This window comes from Cariama cristata, unplaced genomic scaffold, assembly GCF_000690535.1.
Source record: "Cariama cristata isolate BGI_N322 unplaced genomic scaffold, ASM69053v1 scaffold10860, whole genome shotgun sequence".
Lineage (NCBI taxonomy): Eukaryota > Metazoa > Chordata > Aves > Cariamiformes > Cariamidae > Cariama > Cariama cristata.
The window spans coordinates 30,821-50,873 of NW_009592991.1; the positions used below are offsets into that span (position 1 = coordinate 30,821).

The following is a 20,053-nucleotide window of genomic DNA, read 5'->3' on the forward strand; positions in this document are numbered from 1 at the left end:
GCCTTGCACCTTCTCTTGTATAAAGCAGCATCACCCCCTTGGCTTAGCTAAAGCGATGATGACTTACAGCTGAGAATCTGGTCTGCATCTCTACATTTGAATAGAGTGAAAACTATAGACACTAAGGGGCATGGCGTGCTTGGAATAGACAGGCACACCATGAGAAGTTACTTCTGCAGACATTCCAAAATCTTCAAAAAATTAAAAATAAAAATGCCTTTTAGTGAACATAATGGCTGCACTGTAAATACTTAACTTGTAAGACAAGAAAAAAGCAACGTTGGCAAACCTCAACATTATTAGAAACAGGCCCTTCTCCTTGCCTTTTGAGAGTTAAGCTATGTTTCCTTAGGTTTTTCCCTAGCTTTAGTTAGACTGTTAGACCCTGATTGAATAAAATAATTAATGTGATCGACAGCATGAGGGTGAGGTTAAAAAGTGACTCACGATTTTCTCTTGGAAGCGATCTATGTGTTGAGCACTAGGAGAGAGGTTGCTGGAGACACAAATGAGCCAGCATGATTTCAGTGTCCCTGGTGGGGTTTAGAATTCCAGCTGGCTGAGATGGTTTTCCTGGTACATAACAAAAGAAATTAAACCTGGCAGGAGTGGAGCAGTGCTGGAACTGGAGTGATTCTCCAGCACTTAGAGGTGGAGCGCTGTGCTCTAAGACTAGCAGGAATTTGATGTGTAGTCAAGTTCATGTTTGAGTTATCAACGTCTCTCAAACTTCTCTTCCTGGGAGACAAGCAGACTCTTTCTCACTATAGAAGACCATGGGAGGTTTCTGTCTTCTCAGATGATGGGAGGCTTGACGTTCTCACAGCAATTCCTAAATGTTCATAGAGAATCTCCATCTTTACAGGAAATTTTATGGTGCTTTGAACAGGTTGTAATAGGAACTGGAGGTCTGGATGCCTTCTATTTTATCTAGTATGTAACTTCAAATCCATAACTGCAAATCAAAGAGCTTGTGCTCTCTGGAAAATTGTTGTGAGGCTGGCCACTGTGAATATTTCTATGGCTGGTAGTAGTCATTGCAAAAGATAAGTGGGAGCTCTTTGAGATTGCCAGAATTTCTAAACCTGTAAGTCAGGAGGGTAATTTCTCAGTGATGGCACTGACTCATCTGTTGGCCATCACTGACCTTTGTTCAATTCCTCTAACTTGGTGATTTTCTAAATAGACAGTTCTACAGAGCCTGTTTTTTTCTTATAGATGTATATGATCTTCTTCTTGAAGATAAGGAATCCCATGTGATCCCTAATGAACTACCGTCCATTCTGATTCGCACCCTGATCTTTGTACTAACTTTATTTGAACTGATGAAGATGCAGGCGTGTTACCAGTGAACTTTGTGATAAAATGATTCTGGGTCTTCTGTTTGCTGTATTGGCTTTCTCTGTTTTCTGACAGTTGAATGACAGCTTTGTCTTAGGCTGGCATCAGGCAGATGTAATGTTAGTGTTTAACAAAGGAATTTGCCTGAAATGAAGTAGTGAATTCAAATCAGTATATCTATACCACATTGGGAAAACAAAAAATAAGCTCAATAAATGCAGTGAAAGCGCTATGTAAAGAAACAGCATGATACAAATACGAAAAAAGTTTCTCATTATGTCTTTCCAAGCAAAAGGTCTCATAAGTGTCTAAACAATTTAAACACAGAGATGAAACTGACTGTGCTTCAACTGGGATAAAATCATGACCGAGTAAATATTCTAATTATATCCTGGCAGGCTGACTCCTCCCAAGGAGACAAAGGGTTTTGTCAGTATATCTGTCTGATTGAATCTGCCCTAGCCTTTGTTTTGGGTTAAAACAGAAGAAAATCCTGGATCACGATAGGGAAGACCCTGACAGTGATCATGAGGTTGGAGCTACTTGCATTTGACATCAAAGTAGAGGTACCTCCCAGACTGAATGAGGCAGGAGGAAAGGGTATCTCCAGCTTTGCTATTAAGTAGTCAAGTAATTTTCATCATATTTAGGGAATGCTCTGTGATCTGCAAGACTGATGAGTGTTGATGGAGAACACTGAGCGGTTAGTAACTTGCCATTAGGCTCTTTGTTCCTTTTGGCCTTTCCGCCCCCCCCAGAGGAAGCACAATTACAGTTACATTGTCTCCAAGTCCGTGTCTGTCTGTTCGCCTCTTTCCCCAACAATGCTTTACAATTGACCAGTTTCAACCCAGTTTGGTAAAGGGGTAGATGTGTTGGTGAAACTACACATGCCATGAAAACAGATAGTTGATTGGGAGCAGGACACCCTGGGAAAAAGCTTATCCTTTATGAGATATCAGAGTGCCACAAGAGAGGGAGATACCAGAGAGCAAGCTTCCTAAAAAGATCTGTGAGATATGGAAGTAGTTTTGTTGTTGATTCCTTCTGAAACGTGTTGAGTTGATAACAGAATACAGGGAAGAAAGGCAAATGTGAGAACATAGTGTGATCTGATAAAGTTCTGACTGCATGAAAGCAGTATAGTTCTCTGCAACGTATTGGGCATCTCTCTGTATTACTAAAAGACACATACTCTCTGTTTTACATGATCTTAGGCTGATCTTTGCCAGAAAGGTTGTCCAGACTAAAATTTAAGAGTCTGATCCATGTCCTCTTGGAACCGAGAGGCTCCATTGACTCTGACTTACGTAGGCTCAGAAAAGTTGGGTTGTGCTTGCTAGTACAGAATTTTATTTAAAAAAAATTTAATTTCAAAATCCAAAATTTGATATATTTCAAGTCATCTGATATTTTAAGAAGCTTGTGTCTTATGATCAGGATTTCATATACAAGTTTCCAGTTCCTCTTTGTATGTCATGAAGCAAACATCTACTCCAGAATGGTGTGACATCTCTCACAATTCCAGGTGTATCTGGGAAGTTACAATGGCTACTCCATGCATTGTTATCACAGGCAGTAAATTTTTTTGCTTTAAGCAAATAAGTGGAGGACAACACCTCAAGGTGCTGTCTGAAAAAGATGAGGAGGCTGGGAGAAGAGGATAAAGGATTTTTATCTTCAAGAAAGTGTCTGAGATAAATGCCACAATTAGTAGATACTGGAATCTAGGCTGAAACCAACACCTCCTGGAAAAGGGATGGGGAAAGGAGGAAATTGTTACTAAAAATGTTTATGCTCTTTAATGTTGTGGTTTAGACTTACACTTTTTAACCTTTAAAGTCTGCGTATTGCCATTGGACAAGGAAGAAATGTCTCCTTCCAAGTAAAACAAATCACCTCCAGCTTAATCTGAATTTTCACTCTAGATAACATTTCAGATGACCTGACTTTGGTTTTGCCACACAATGCCTGATGTAATAACAAAAAACATCCACAATGTAATAACAACAACAACAAAAAGGGTGACTTTGCTGAAATCTACCTAATACCCTTTTGTAAACAGCATGTTCCCTTCGTCATAAAAGGCAGTGATAAAGATTTCAGTCCGCATCAGTTACCAGCCCCTTGAGACACAGCGTAAGGTCAGACTGGACAACTCTAGAAAGGTCATGGCCACTGAGCCAAAATGATGCTTATTATCAGGCAAAGAAAATAGCTGCCTCCCCAGCCAGAGATGAAGAGTCAGGCATACAGACCTGGGAATTGTTTATTCCACACTGGTCCAGTGCTGAATATTTCAGTGTTGTGTAAAACTGCGTGTGATGCTTTCCAACCTCCTTTTCTTATTGTTTTTAATTCCCATCTTAGGAAACTAGTTCAAGAACTTGATTGAAAAACATGTTTTGAGGAAGCAGTAAAAAAACAGAGCTAAAGGGTGGGTGGCCTTTTGGTCTGATGAACTGTGAGTGGACTTATAGGCCATGTCTGACTTCAGCCACATTAGTGTGTGCCTGGAAGTGGCGTCAGGGCGTCGCTCTGAACTGACTGTCTTCAAATTTGGCCATCCCTCTCTTACTTGCATTTAATGCAGAGGCATTTCCACTGCTTTGGTAGGTTGCTCTTTGCAGAAATAGAGTTAGACTGGTTTATACCACCTGTTTCTCAGAAGAACTGTACGTTCAGTTTTTCTTGAAAATGCACTCAATTTCTTTCCTTTCTAATGGAGAAAAAAGGCCAAAAAATGAAAGGTCTGCTGGCAGACCATTTGGAGCAGTTACAACTTGCTAAGTAGCACTCCCAAATAAACGGTTATGGCACACATGCAGACTGACTGCATAGCTCACGTGCGGTAAGTCTGACTTGTCTGGGGCCCTTCCCCATACCCTGTGTATCCCCTTGCTGTCATACACATTCTAATCTCTAATAATGATTTTGAACTCATTTATGATTGATTTTATTAAATGCTAAGGAAGAAATTTGTAATGTCCTTATTCCTTCTGGTGGGCAGCTCATCCAACAAAAGCTCTTTGGATGCCTACATTCACGTAGTAAGTGTTGAATTTTGTGCAGCCTCAAGTAATATATCTACTATATCTACCTATTTTCATGGAGCATCACCATCTCAAAATCACAGTAAATCCTTGTAAAAGCATTTTACAAGAAAACTTTGTGTTAGTGGCCTGAAAATGCTGTCTTTTCTGATGGAAAACAATTATTTTTTTCAAGGAATTTAAATATATACATTTTTAGGCAAGTAAAATGATGCTTTGATTAAATTATTCTCCCAAAATGATGTCACACTTGTAGTAGCTTTGGAATAGCAGAGAATGAAGTTCCATAGATGTTGGAATCGATAGTGAGAGAGATATGGATATTTCAGAAAAGGTGGCAACATTAACCAACTGAAAGTGGTCTCGGGCTGCTCAGCATCTGTGTTTGCTAAACCAACAATAATCTTTAGGAGATTTTAACTTTAGATCATCAGTTAATACTTTTTTAAATTTTCAGATAAAATAACCTCTAAAATAGTTATAGTCTAGGTTTTAACCTGTGCTGCTTTGGATGTATTTCCCATAACTAGCTGGGCCTGCTTTTGTGATGTGTATTACTGGGTTTATTTGATGAGATCTTCATCCAAGACACAAAGGATAACATTATGTGTAGCAACTGTTTGAAAGGTATGGGCCTGTTCTGAACTAAGACCTTGATTTATATGATCAATGGAGAGATACGCCTCTCTCCAGTGTTACCACATTCTGAGAGAGGTGGCAAGGTAATGACTAAATTGCCCTTTGAAAGAACTTGTGTCCTGGATACAGGGGAGTTTAAACACTGAGCTGAGAGAACACGACTGTTTCCTGAGGTGAATCTGGTCCTAAGAATGGCATCTGTGGTTGCTGCTCATGAGGAAAAGTAACACAAATTGTAGTACTGAATTTAGAGAAGGGAATAGGTACTAGGGGAAGAAGGCAGGAGACAAAAGCTATTGTCTGGTAAGTTCAGTGAGGAAAAAAAGTTATCCACAAACAAGCCAGGTTTTCTCTAAAAACAAAGTATTATGAATGTGCTGCAATTGTGTCAAATGTTGATCTAAAGCATCACAAACTAAGATAGTGCAGTAAGAGATGGTATGATATACTTCTAAGAGGCTCCTGGGAGAACAGAAAGTCTTTCATCATAGTCTTGAGTGATTTCTGGGATGAAACGTCAAAGGACTCTTAAGAGCTTCAGTAAACACTTTGTTACTGAGGTTCAGAAAAAGGTCAGCGCTACGGCACATCACTTGTACCCCTTCCAGCAACTGTCAGCATTCTGGAAGAGAGCAGCTCTAGCATTCCAAGGGTCAGGTGAAATCTAGAGGCAGCCAAGATACACACCATGTTGCCCAATGTTTGGGTTTTTTTCTGCCAAAACTTTGATTCGGATCCTCCCCAAATACATGCATCCCGTAGGCAGGGCAAGGCTGAAACCCATGGCCTTCACCAAGTATTAGTCACCACTAGTCCCAAACTGAAAATGGAAAAAAAAGAACACTATAAAAATGTCTGTGATGCATTTGGTTTTGTAACAGGATTTATTGGAAAGGGAGGAGGGGGAAGAAGCATTTCTCAATCCCCGAATAACTGAGTTTCCTTTTACACAAGGCTGGAGCAAACTGGCATGCTCTTCCCCTTGTGTATGTGCAGTTGGGTTTATTTTTTATGTGGTATTGGGTATTATCTTGCTCTCAGGAACTGCTGTTGTGGGACAACGGGCATGAAGTTTACAGAGGAATTATACATCCTGAGCTCTGGGTGTACAGAGAAAAACCTGAGGGCTAAATCTTCCTTTTGTTGCCTTACGTGGCATAACAGCACTGATGATAAAGTTGCTGCCTGATCTCAGCAAGGGCTGTTTCAGTCAGGGTCATATCTGACGCCAGTTTTCTTTTGATGGAGCTATACCACAGGGCATGATTGTAACTTAAGACTTCTCTTTTTTTCACTCCATAGGCAGAGTTTTTTCAGGCATAACAAGGCTGCAAAAGGCTTTTTGCATGCATTGAAATATCTAGCACAGTTTTCTTTTTAGGGCTAACTGCAATTGCCTTGGCAAACAGCCTGATCTGGAGAGGGTTTCTATAAACACGGCAGCACAGCTGGGATTTATTATAGGATAGACGATCTATTCTACCTCTTCAGCTACACAACCTCAAAATAAGTGCTGTCTTTGATACCTTCCTTTAGATGAGATTGGTTCGTAGTTAGCTGTAGCCAAAGCTGAATTTTTGCATCCATATTCAGAAAGAATTGCCTTTCCTCTTGCTTCCCCACCCTGACCTCACTCTCTGCAGGAGCTGACTCAGTATGATATGAGGACAGGAGAGGAGAAGAAAATGGAAAGAATTCTCAGCTCTGACATAGTTCAAACTGCTTTAAAAAAAATTAAGGGAATGGTGTACTGGGCTTAAGTAGACCAGTCTGATAGAATCAAGGAAAGTGTGTGTCTCCATAGGCCTTGTGTGCAACCAAAGGTAGATTATTTTTTATGTTAGGGCTAGGTTCTTTAAAGGGTGCTGAAGAAAGTAAGCTTTAAATGCTACTGAATCCTTCAAAAATCTTAGTTGCAAATGTCATTATTGCTTTTTTTCTTCCTGCCTTTCCCTGAATCTCTGTTTTTTTCTGAGCCAGCTGACAGACCCTAATCCATTAAAAAATTATCTTTCCCTTTTCTCAGACATCAGAGAGATCTCATAATGTTTTACATTACAGCTTCAGCTAATGTCTATGAAGACACGTAGTGAATTGATTAACCCTTTGAATGTCTTTCTCCCTATTTGTAACCAACATTGCATAATTTTTAGTTCATGGATGTTGGTAATACTTATGCCAAGAGATGGCATCTTCAGAGCTAAGGGGAACTTCTTCCTTTAGCTAAATTACTCTAAGATTCAAAGTAGCCACAGCAACCTGAAGTTAATGCATATAATTAATCAGTTATCTCCTGTACTCTTCTGTGGTGCTTCTGGTTTCCTTTTCAGTGGTGCTTCTGGTCTCAAATAAAACCCAGAATTCCTCCTTTTTTTAAGAGAATCATGAGAGAGCAACATACAAACCATTTCATAGCTCCAGTGAAATGGGTCTCTGTTGTCTCCCATGGTTCACACTGTTTTGGAATTTCCTAAGGCAGATATGTTGTAGCAAAGAAAAATTGAGTTGCCGTCTTTCATATTTGTACTACAGTCCAAACATTTTTGTATCTCAGTGAAATTTCTGACTGCAATTTATCAGACCTAGGCAGACGACTGTTAGTCTGATGGTATAGATTGAATTATAAAAATGTATTGTGTTAGATACACTAATATGTATCAGCTTGATTTCCTTCCAGTATACAGTGGGACAGATCTTGTGACTAAGAGGAGCTGTAGATCTGATATAGTTTGACTTTCATAAGACTTTGGCAATATCTGATAAGTGTCTCCAAAGTATGAAAATTTTGATTAATTCAAACTTCTGTAATGAGGATGCATAGCTGATGAAATAAGTGACTTGGAGCACTCTCAAAATGGCGTTGTATCAATGGAGTCCTACAGAAATCTTCCTTAGTCTGGTACTCTTCAATATTTTCATTACTACTTGGATGAGGGGCTAGAAAGGCATGTATGAGAATGCTGTAGAACACAGACTGGGACAGGATTGCAAGCCAGTTGACAGGGTTGAGAACTCAAACTTATCTTGATGTTAGGAAAATAGTGTGGAATAAATAGAGTGGAATTCAGCATCACTTCATCAATGCAACCAAGTACAGTGCTTTGGTATTAAGTGACTTCATGGCTCAGGAAGAAAGAATGACAAGGCAGCACGTCCATAGAATAGGATCAGAAGGTCGATTACAGTCTGAACACAAGTTAAATATGTGAAGTTCAAGTGAAAAAGACAGAAAAATGGCAGCTCAGCTTCAGTAAGCAGGAGCATTGAGCTCTGCTCAGCACTGCTAAAGACTCTTTGGAGCATAGTGCCTGGATGTGGGCACCACAATTCACTGGTAATACAAAACCAGTTAATAGGACTAAAGGAGAGAGATTTGTAGATTATATGAGGGGTTGCTGTAGAAAGCAAAGGTAACTGACTGTTCTCTCCATTCACAGAAGTCTTGGGCTTGTAGAGCAGCTCAGCAATGCACTTCTTTGCTGGCCAGTGGAGGAAGCATGTGGACTTTCCCTCATGGGCTGTGTTAAATCCAGGTTAGAGAAGCTTCAGTCACAAGTAGGTTGGGAATAGCCAATTTGGGCACTAGGCAAGTGTTGGGACTGACTAACCTGTCAAGGTCTCTCCCACTGTTATTTCCTGTGATCCCACGCTAACTGAGTTTCTCATCTTCAGACTTCTCAGTGTTCTCCCAGTCTGCTCATTAACCAGCTCATTTACTCACTCTGTTACACAGAACTGAACCAATTAAAATCAGAAAAAGGGGGTTGCAAGCCACATCATTTCTCACAGCATCGGTGGCTGAGTAACACTAAATGTCAGGTATTTCAAGCCTATGCGGTGCAGCAAGGATAGGAGGTGACACAAATAGACTTCTGTCATGCAAATGAAAGTCTGATACGAAAATAAGAGCATCAGGGTTTTCAGCAGAACCATGAGCCCCTGTAACCTCTTACCTCATTTTCAGACCTTGTACAGCCTAATTATAGTTCTGCAGATTATTATGCACATGCGTAAGGGGAGAATTGAGGAGAGCTCCGCATCTTGGACGGTGGAATGCTCCCTGTGGGCATAACTAATAGAACAACTGCTTTTATTAGTGGTGTTTTGTCAGAAATAGTGTGGCTATTATATGTTAATGATGTACAATAAGACTCAGCAACCTCCTTTAAACTTTTTCTTGCAAATGTGAAGGTATTTGTCTTTTTTACTGTACAGATGATGCAGGCTGACCCTGAGAAAAGGGATTAGGGTTAAACCACTGTGTTTCAAAGGAGGTACTTCTAGTGGAACTCAGAACCTAAGTGCTTAGGTTGCAAGGGAGAGAAGGCATCAGGTCTCCTCAAATGCCTGGGCCATATCTCACATCAGCCTCTCTTCCTTGTAATTCTTCTGATGGTCGTTGACTTGGTCCTCAATTATCCTAAATTAACACTGCATTATTGGAAAATTGTGGATTTTTTTATTTTATTTTTTTTTTAACATGCTTGGGGCAACCAAAAATGCTTCAAGATCCTCACAATGACTGCAGAATAATATATTTAAACAGCACATTTCTAACTGTGATGAGGGAATTGGGGCTTAGATAGCTAATTCCGGTTCAAAAGTATTCCTTAGAATTTGCTATGCTGCATAAGGGGTGAAAAGCAAAAACCCCAGAAGAGAGCAAACAGCTGAAATTAGCTATAACTTGCACCTGAGTATTACTGTGCATCTCAACAGAGCCGCACAGTGACAGTCATCATCCTGTAATTAATTATAAGAAAAAAGAGCTCATGTCATTTTCTTGCATGGTTCTTCAGTCTCAGAAGTCCAGAGCTTCTAGGCAGTTTAATAAGAAAGGGTTTATCAAGCAGGATCCTGAAGAATTTAGTGACTATGGTGGAAAAAGGGAGGTGCTGTTTCTAAGTTCTGCTGTTCCATGTTTGCTTTGGACCTCAGTCGTCAGCAAATGCTAATCTCATCCATATGTTTGGCAGCTGACACATGTTGCTCTACGTTTTTTTCTCTGAGGACTATGTGAGATGCGAGACACACTTCAATTAAAAAATTATAGTTCAGTGTGGTTATTATTTAGCAAACCAAGCCAAATAAGAGAAGATACTTGTAATACACGGTAGTGCTTAATTTCTTTCAAAACCAAAGAAAGTTTTGGCTTCCTCTGGTGACAGAAAAGTTTGGACAATTTTAACCCTGAAGGCTCAATTTATCACTTGTTTATTACACTAACAAAATAACATTTTGAAAGGAAAAACAAACTAGAAATTATTACTGTCAGAGATGCATGGAAATGGGATATGAAACTTGAGTCTACCCAAGCTGGGTTTGGAAGGTGTGCTACCACCGTGAAGGCCAAGTAGTCAACTGATGTCAACCCCTGCAACAGACAACTGGGTTGATTTACATCAGCTGAAGTGCTAGCCTGAAGTACCTGTTGCCATTCCATAGCAGAGCATCCAGGCAGATTAAATGAATCTGTCCATGATGCAGATGAGTATCTTGTACATAATCAGTTTTCCTTGTAGGCATCATCCTGTTACTCAGAATTTTATTAAGGTCTGTTAATAAGTTTTGAAATTTCTCTAAGTGAAGACACATGTAAGAAATACTGACAGAAGAGCAGTGTCATATAATGATCAGTTACTTGTTTCTCAAGAGGCATTTAAAATTTCTACCAATTGTTATTTAATGAGAAAAGTCTCATGCCAAAAATATCATTTTCTTAAAGAAAACAGCAGCGGCTTCATGCATTGCATACCATGAGCTGACTTCAGGCTGCCATCTGTTAAACTAGCCCAGGAAAAAGGGCTTTCAGCTCAGCACCGAGGTGGTTCTTTTCTCTGAAAATAAGTTCAGCTGGCAGTGATTTGTCACAGTCCCATCGAAGGGAAGACTGAGAGGTTTTGATGTGCCTGTGGTGTGTAGCCAGGCTTGGATTGCGATCTTGGTGTTTTGGGATCATCACCTGCAATCATCAAAGGGCAGTGAGAACCCATGAGGTAAGGAGAACAGCTCCTTGTTCTGCTGCTGATAACAAACTGGAAAGACTGCAGTAAATTTGGAGCCTTCTGCCATTTTGAGGTGAGAGGGAGTTAGTTATTCTGCATTTCTAATGCCTGGATATAAGATCATTTCCTTCCCACGGTGTTGAAATTTAGGGTTATTCTTATACTGTGAAATAGCAGAATTTCACTGTCTGCTCTTTTATCCTCTCAACCAGTCAGGAAAAGCAATGATTCACATGAGAGTGTCATGAGCAATCACTGGGCTGAAACCATATCAGTTCTGGGATATCGTATCTGGGACATATCTGGGTTCCATATCAGTTATGGGACAGTCAGATTACCTGTTTTCTGAAGTGTTGCTTGGGAGCAGTTCTGTCTGAGACTGTGAGGCCACATACGTGTCTGTTCAGTAGAACCCCGTCTACCAAGGATTTCTTGGTAACAAACACAACACTGCTGCAAAATGTACCTCTGTGGCTTTCCTGTGGTCAATGATACTTTGAGGTCCTCCTTTTAGTGCCTTGATCTGCAGGCTATAAAGACACAGCAAGGGGCAAGCTAATGAGGAGAAGGAAAACATCACAGGAAGAGCCAACTATGCTTTGGTGAGAATCTGCATGTAAATAGAGATGGGGCCAGGAAAGCAACGGGAGAGGAGGAATGAGTGGTTCTATCAAGAGCCCGATAAATGAGAAAGATGAGACCCAGAGAATGAGAGGTGTATTTCACAGATGTGTATTCTCTGTCGTCTTTGGTGCTGGGTGGCAGGGGTTACTGCAGTAACTCATGCTGTTGGTGGAGGAGGGTTTCCAGTATGTCAGCCAAGGGAGTGGCAGTGAAGGAAGAGGAGCTCAGAGTCCTGGTGTCAGTAGCTTCATTTCCTGCCGCTTTTCTTGATGTTGGGGTTTTTTTCTGTCAAAGCCTTTCCCTGTAATGCTTTCTCCTTCTCCTTTCACTTACTTTCAGTTCATTAACTGCCCCAATGCCAAGTCAGTCTTCCAAATGTTGCATTCATTCCAGTCCTCAAAGACCACCTTCAGCTGAGGACAGAACTAGGAACTCTGACCCAAAACAATGGCAAATTCTGGTGTTTAGATAAGGCAACACAATCTACTTGTAAGAACTTAAATAACCCTGTATACCTTGACTTTCAAATATACTCAGTGCCAGAGGGCTTTTGAACTTCCTGGTACAGAAACTCCGTGTTTCAATGGGAATGTGATGCAGAGTAAGTGTGGAGAGGAATAGCTGGAAGAATGCTGTGATCATTTCTGGAGTGGAGTCTCTGGTAAGCTCTGGTTTGCTTTGATAGGACCTCTGTGAAGACCCCCACCTGTTTGTGAATGGAATCAGCTCCCATGACTTACACCAAGGCATCCTGGGCAACTGCTGGTTTGTGGCTGCATGCTCCTGCTTGGCTCTGAGGAAGACCCTCTGGCAGCAGGTAGGTGATCAATGTGCTTGGTGCATGAAATAAAGCTAATAAACCTTTCTTGTTTCCCTGCCTATCAGCCAATGTTTTTCCCTCTAGGAATAATGTGTCTCTGATGAGTGGTGAATTTTGATTGATTCAAATCTTCCCTTTCTTTAGAAGCTCATTTTACACATTATGAGACCTCCCCACTCCACAGTCTTATTGAGCACCAAAGAAGAGATATAGCAAAGCCAGAGAGTGCAGTAGATTCTGTTTGTCTTTCTCTGCAGATCAATTTGAATTTTACTTCCCTAAAAGATTCTTTGAAGTGGGACTATATTTGACTTTGTACCAAATTCACCCTCTTTTTTCACTGCTTCATCTGTTTAAGGTCAACTGCTCATGAAGCTGAATACCAGCATAGTGCATGCTCCAGGGCAGTCTGCCCTCTGAATATATCGTAACGTAGTGCATTTGGTGAACTTACCCTTGCATGGTTTCTCAGGTGATTCCAGACTTTAACGAGCAAGAATGGGACCCTAAAAACCCAGAGAAATATGCTGGGATTTTCCGTTTCCGTTTCTGGTGCTTTGGAGAATGGACAGAGGTGGTTGTTGATGATCTGCTGCCAACAATTGATGGGGAGTTGATCTACTGCCATTCCAATGTGAAAAATGAATTCTGGAGCGCATTATTGGAGAAAGCTTATGCAAAGTATGAGCTCGTTCATTGTCCTTTTAGTCCTCGGTGCTGTCCCTTCTATATCCATCTGTTTATTTTGGTTTTCAACTCTGTCATACTTTCCATAGGTTTTAGCTTTGCTGCTAGTAGAGAACCTAAAAAAGATTGAAAATTTCTCCTTGAATCTGCATGGAGGAGCTGAATCATAAAAGAATGCAATGCACTCTACTTCAGCAGCCTGAAGACTTAAGGATCATTACACTCCTTTCCTAGAAACCCAGCAAAGGTTTATCTGCAATCTGCTGTTTTGTTTTGTTCTGTTTTGTTTTGTTTTTTCCTTGATGCGACACAAATATATTACCTGCATTCAAGTCACATTAGAGCACTTCTAACAGCCACTTGGTGAATGAGAATGTTCTGTGTTACCTCCAGGCTGGCTGGATCTTATGAAGCCCTAGATGGAGGCAGTGCTGCAGATGCAATTGTGGATTTCACTGGAGCAGTGGCCGAATCTATTGATTTGGTACGGGGCAAATATGGTGAGATTATTTCCGAGCAGATGAAGCTGTTCGAAGAGATGCTGAAAGTGGATAAAAGAGGCGGGTTGATGAGCTGTTCCATTACGGTATGTATAGAGAGCTGGATTTTAACAGTTAATTTCAATGAAAAAAATCTGGAAAAAATACCGTTATTTGTATAAGTATATTGAGTATGTCCTTCATTTGTATGCTTTGGAAAAGCTTCGTACGGAAAAAGCTAGCAAGTTGGCCATGCTGTCAGCCAAGTACAACTCCATGAGCCACTAAATACACTCACAAAACCGCAAAGCCATTTGCGCTGCCACTTTACTGCGGATCTGAAATGCTATTCTTTCTGAACGGCCACAGTTGTGTATTGACCCGAGGTTAATCCACCTAGAATGCCCTAATTTACAGGCCAGATGGTAGTGTTCAATTTCTTTATTTCTTAGAGAAATCTGTTTACAGAAAACAGTTCTGCTGGCACTGAGCTGCTGAGACTTCTTGACTTTGGTTGTGATGATGCAGTCGTCTCATCAGTGTAACACCAGAACTGAGCTGAAAGTCTGAGCTCACTTGGTTGTTCAGGTAGTACTGTTTGTTAGTAAGACTCCTCATTAGAATTAATCAGCAAAATTTGTCTATGCTGGCTAAGTGCCTACATTAGGAGGCCGTGATCCTGAAGTTCCCTTAGTAGACAGGGGATGACTTCCTCAAGGGTGATACAGGGTTTGCCTTCTGTGGAAGCTTTACCTCTCTCCATTCACTTGAGGTGCTAGAAGGCAGACAAGTAGCAGCTCCCAAAGGGTGCTACATACTTCACAAACCACAGGCAGAGAAGGACCTCGCACAGCTCCTTGCCATAGGAGGGAAACCAGCGACAACTAGGCTTAACTCGCCTTCTATCCAAGTCTGCAATGTCAGGCCATGATTGGGTAGCACTGAAATTCTCACCTTGTCTGAGGCTGTTACCTCACATGGAGGGCTAACAAACTGCCATGGCACCTGAATGCTTCCTAAGAGATTGCCTTTAAATGATTTTTAAAGTGCATCCTGCAGGAAAGGGATCAGTCTCTAGAAGCTGCAAGGTTGGCATCTAGGTGCGCTTCAGCATCTTACTCCCATGCCCTCTGCTTCCAGTTTAAGACCTTAGCTAAGGCTATTCTTATGTGGACTTCATTAAATCATTAAAACACTTTGCTTTAATTTCCCTGTCTGTGAAACGAAGTTCATATTACTGTAGCACTGAACTGTTTCATACCTGTAGTGTAAACTGGTGGAGCCCCAAGTGTTGGTTCATTCAGAAATTCTTACGAGTATCATGGTAGTTGTGCCATTGTCCAGAGCAACAGAAAATTGACCATGTTTGGAGATACCTGGGAATACTATCTGTTTAGCTGGCCCTGGCCATGCACTGCCCTGCACCAGTGCCGTTGCGCCAAAGAAGAACACATGATACCTTCTGGGAGATGAATTTGAACCTGAGAACTCAGCTGGGATAGAACAGGGGTCCCAAACTGTCCCTCCCAGCTCAGAAACAAATTCTTCTAGGTCTTTGGCATTTGTTTTACCTTTTTCACAAGGCTGAATTTTTATTTAGAAAGAATTCCATCTGGTTTGCTCAGACCAAGCTGGCAGACCAGACTTCCTGATGTGAACTGTTGTTGTAAACATTGTTTTTGGGATGACAGGTTGCTCCCAAATGCTAAGGCAGTTCAGTTTCTTAATGTGGATCTGGTGAGGAGATAGGCTAAGTACAGGGAGTTGTATTTTAAAAAGCAATTAATTAGAGAGTTGTAATGCCTTCACTTCTTCCTGGCTTTATATTTCTGCCTGTCAAACGCAGATGCTTCTGAACATTTATTACACAGGGACTGTTCCTGTTAGTTTGGCTTGACTCATCTGCATTTATCACTTTTTGATAGATGTATCATACACACAGTGAAGCTTGTTAGGTATAGAATATTTAATACTCAAGTGGCTTCATTGCTGATTTACAAACATATCATCATTTTCCTTGGATTACAAAATAGCTCTGAGCTTCACCATTTATAAATTTGAACAGACAGTAGGTGTTTAAATATCTCATTTAAATAAATAAATAAATAAATGCCTTCTAGAATGAGGTGGGAAAGGCAGCCCAGCAGTAAGAAAAGCCTGGGGCAATAATAAAGGCAGCAGGAGAGGTTACAGACTCCCATGCTGTCAAGGACTCTTGTTTGCTTTTACTCGTGAAAAATGCAAGCGAAAGTGTTACATTGGAGAAAGCCCAAACCCATCGGAAATGTCAGCCAGTCTTGGTGTAACACATGAGCTGATTCTTTAGGAGCTGTTGTTGGTGAAAGGCAAACAGGTCTTGGCAAGAGTGTCGCAGTTGCCAGACCATCTGTCAGTTCCAATTTCATATAAATTTCTCTTTTCCTTCTTTTTTTTTCCCCCCTCTGATTTCTTATCTTTGGGGACTGAACACTGTTGTATCAGTGCAACACCTGCCTTAGGAGAAGGACCCTGCCTGTTTAGACCAGCGAAATTTTGAAATGTGTAAAAACATATGAGAAAGTACTATGTGCATTTCATAACTCTAATAAGTGCATCTCTTTGCACCAGAGCAAAGGCTTGCTTGATTATTGAGCTCTTAATTAGGTTATTACAAGTTTACACGCAAGGATCTGTACTGAGTCAAATCTTCCTTCCTTGCTGTCCAAGGGAGCAAGTGTTTTAAGGCCCAATGGGTTATAGCCCAATATAGGTGAGAGAGACTCTGGATATCACTCAGTGCAAAGATGCCCATGCTGGCTTCAGCAAGGGTGTGATGAATCCAGAGGGATGACCATTTGGATTGTTTCTGGCTCAGAAGAAGGGTTACAGCACTGGCACAGCTTTACTTTTTCCACAGTCCTGCCTGCTATGTGCTGCTCTGAAGCAGCATTGTACTGGCTTTGGAAAGGACCAGTCACTCAAAGCCACTCCAGTATCTTTATATGATGTTTTGAGATGTACTTAGGAGATTTTGATCCGGATGCATTAAATAAAATTGTGGTCTTTTTCAGAACTTGACAATTTTTATGTATTCTTAGATCAGCATCTGATGAGGACTAGGTCATCCAGCAGGAGAGTTTACTTGCCTGATAACTGCTGGAAACTAGGCTTCTTATGTGAAGTCTATGAGGAGCAAACCTAGTTCCTAAGAAAGCCTGCAGATCTGCTAGTTACCACGAGAGGCCTGCCAGGTCACAAGTTGAGGTACAGGACAGGTTTGACAAACGACTAGAAAATTTTCTTGCCTGTGCCGTCTATTTTTACTCACTGCCAGTAGTTCTTTCTGGATATCAAATTTACCCCAATGCAGAAAGAGGCATTGGACTCACGGGTTAAATCCTTGGGCCCTACAAAGAGTCCAGTTGAGGACACCACCAGACAGTGCTATGTCTCAGCTCAGCCATCAGTATCCAGAAAAGCCATTTTGTAAAGATGACAAGATTTTGGAAGGGCTGGTAAAGGTTGTCCCTCAGTCCAGTCTTTAACTTTCCGAGGCCAGGAGGAGACAGAATGGCTGTAGCAGGCAGTGTGCTCCTATGCTCTGGGCGTCTGTCTGCTAGGGCTTCAGACAAGTCCTACCACTATCACTTTCGCACTATCATGCAAAAGATCAGACCAGTGAGCCACTAGTTTTGAGCCCCAGTGCTGCTGTTTTCCTGCATAGTCAAATCACCTGGGAAGGGAACATATAGCTCTACAAAAGAAAACAAGCCTTCCCCATCCTGCCCCTTGAACACGTAGCTGTCAGTTCCCTCAATGATGCGATTTCTTTTTGGTTTTGAATTGTCATTCTTGGTGCTAAAGGCTTCCTCTGGGAGTACCAATGAAGCAGAGACAGAGATGGGTCTTGTCATCGGCCATGCCTACTCAGTGACCGCAATTCGGAAGCTGCGCCTTGGAGAAAGGCTCATATTCTCTTTTAATGCAGAAAAGCTATTCATGATCAGGCTGAGAAATCCGTGGGGAAAAAGAGAGTGGAACGGTCCCTGGAGTGACAAGTAAGTGCTGCAAACCCAGTGTCAAAGGAATGAAACTGTGATTACTCCATCACTGGCAATTTACACATGAAAAACATTTAACTAGGATGTTACAGTTCAACACTGTGCTTACCAGCCACTGTTAGCATTTAATAATGCAATGTTCCTAACAACAGCATATTCAGTTCTTATCTTCCATACTTTAGCTAGCAAAAATCTATTGCTTTCAAAGAGTTTGGTTCAGGTGAAATGCAAAGAGTGCACAGAAGAGCTACTGTGTCTTGTTGAATTTAAACCTTTGTGGTTCTCCACTAGCCCGTGTCTTGGCACAGCTGCTGCTCATTCCAGTGGATGCACTCGGGACTCTGAGGTTGGCCCATAGTTTTTGGTCTAACAGAATTAAACTGAGAATTTCCAAATAGGTTAAGAAAATGTCTGTTATGGCAAGAAACCTCCCTTCCCTCCCACCAACCACCTTCAACTTTATCGTCCAAGTACTTTTGGAAAGGGAGTGAGGAATTGTGGCTCTGTTTGTCTAACGTAACACTTTAAGGAAGGGGCTGATGCTTTCTTCTATCATGTTGTCTGATTTAAGCATCGAACTGCTTGCATTTAGGATCCTGTGCTCCCTTGCAGTCAGTGGAAGGAGGCAGGTGCCTCCAGGGCACAATGCAGAGCACACAAGTTATATACTAATGCAGAGCACACAAGTTATATGCTAATGCAGGCAATGAAGGGTCTACGCAGTGTAGTGTTACTCTGGAAACTGGACACTAGGCTGGTGTCCCAACAGTTTCTTCTCAAAGACTCTGGGGAAATCTCAGGCCTGTTTTACTTAAGGAGACTGAAAGACAAAGAGAATACTCTGGTCTAAGTGAAGTGTTCAATAAGCTTCTGTGGAGGAAAACCAGGTTTCTTTTGAAGGGCCTTTAGGGAATGGAGTCAATCTCATATGACCTTCCAAACCAGCTGTTTAAGTGTCGTAAGGGAGGGTGTGACAAAGGAAATCAATAAGGTTCTGCTCTAGTTGTGCCAATTTCCCATTCATCTCCTTCTTTTTTAGTAGCTTTCAAATCAATTAATGTTTTAAAATTAGGCCTCCTGTAAGCCTCACACTTTCTTCCTGAATATCATCTATCCTTTCAGTACTCTGGTGTTACCTTTATAACAAGGGACCACGAGAGAATTTTACTTGCAATTTTTCTTCCACATGAGAGTATTTAATTTAAGTCACTAATCATCTTTGTTAGTCTTTTTTTCCCCTCTTTTTTTTTTTTTTAATGTTTTTTTGCCTTTTAGTTCTGAGGAGTGGAAGAAAGTCAGCGATTCAGAACGTAAGAACTTGGGACTTACTCTTGAGAATGATGGAGAGTTCTGGTGAGTGGGAGTCATGTGAACGGTTTGGAGATACTGGGTACATTGAGTAATTGTCATTAATTCTACCATTTAACAGCTTCAAAACCAACTTCCCCAAATAGATAATATTATCCAGTCCTGGCACAAGGTCTGTTTCTTTTAAACTCTCAAGGGATGACAGAGAAGAACAGAAAAAAATGGATTAAAAACTGGTAGAACAAAATTAGTAGCTCTTAGTAAATATGAGTTTCAAACACCCTCAAAATCAATTATCTGTATTTAGGACATTCACTCAGAATCCAAGACAACACATGTGGTGATTTACATTACAGAATGCCAAATATTGAACACACTTTCAATCCTGTTTACTGACTACTGTGCGTATCTGCAGGATTTCTAGGTGAACCATGGCTGAGGTATCTGCAAATACAATTGCAGCCAATGAATTTTGATATTTGTCAGTGTTTTCCAGCATGAGAATTGCTCAGAATCTCTAGAACTCTAATAATTTTGACTCTACTTAAAGCTTAGATACACTAAGGCAATCCAGCAACTTCTTCAGTAGATCATCAATATTGCATCAAGTGTGCTGGTAGGGCTCAGTATGAAAAGTCTTCTGTTTGCTTGGCTTTGCAGAACTGGCAACTGGAATCCAACTGGTTCTGGGCCATTAATAAGCCAGGACAGGATGGTAGTTCAGAGACATCAAGCTGTTATGAGAAGGTGAATGTTTTTTAACTGCTCTGCAATCCAGTCTGTCAGTTTAGCAGGCACAGGTTATAGCATTGAGATGATGCTAAATAAAAGCTGTGTCCAGAGTACAGAGGTTTGAGTCATGCTCAGGGACAGCTCTAACAATAAAGACCATAATAATGAGGAGCGGATAGTGCTTTGGTTGCAGGTAATCTCTTTTGCCTTTGCAAAATACATGTTATCAAATCTAGCCTGGTAGATACAACCTTTGCTATAGGCTTACGTGCTGCAACTGAACAAATCCAGAACTGACCAAACATGCTGAGGTGATATTTCTCTA

At 41.1% G+C, this 20,053-nt stretch overlaps 1 protein-coding gene across 1 annotated transcript in view; it reads left to right on the forward strand.

The window, feature by feature from the left end:
• LOC104154995 (calpain-5-like) overlaps window positions 1-20,053 on the forward strand; it is a 54,252-nt gene that overhangs the window by 18,178 nt on the left and 16,021 nt on the right. The window contains exons 2-6 of the mRNA XM_009705991.1: window positions 12,348-12,479; window positions 12,955-13,163; window positions 13,563-13,755; window positions 17,492-17,685; window positions 18,964-19,041. Of these exons, the coding sequence (XP_009704293.1) occupies window positions 12,348-12,479; window positions 12,955-13,163; window positions 13,563-13,755; window positions 17,492-17,685; window positions 18,964-19,041 (806 nt within the window). The remainder of the gene's footprint in view (window positions 1-12,347; window positions 12,480-12,954; window positions 13,164-13,562; window positions 13,756-17,491; window positions 17,686-18,963; window positions 19,042-20,053) is intronic.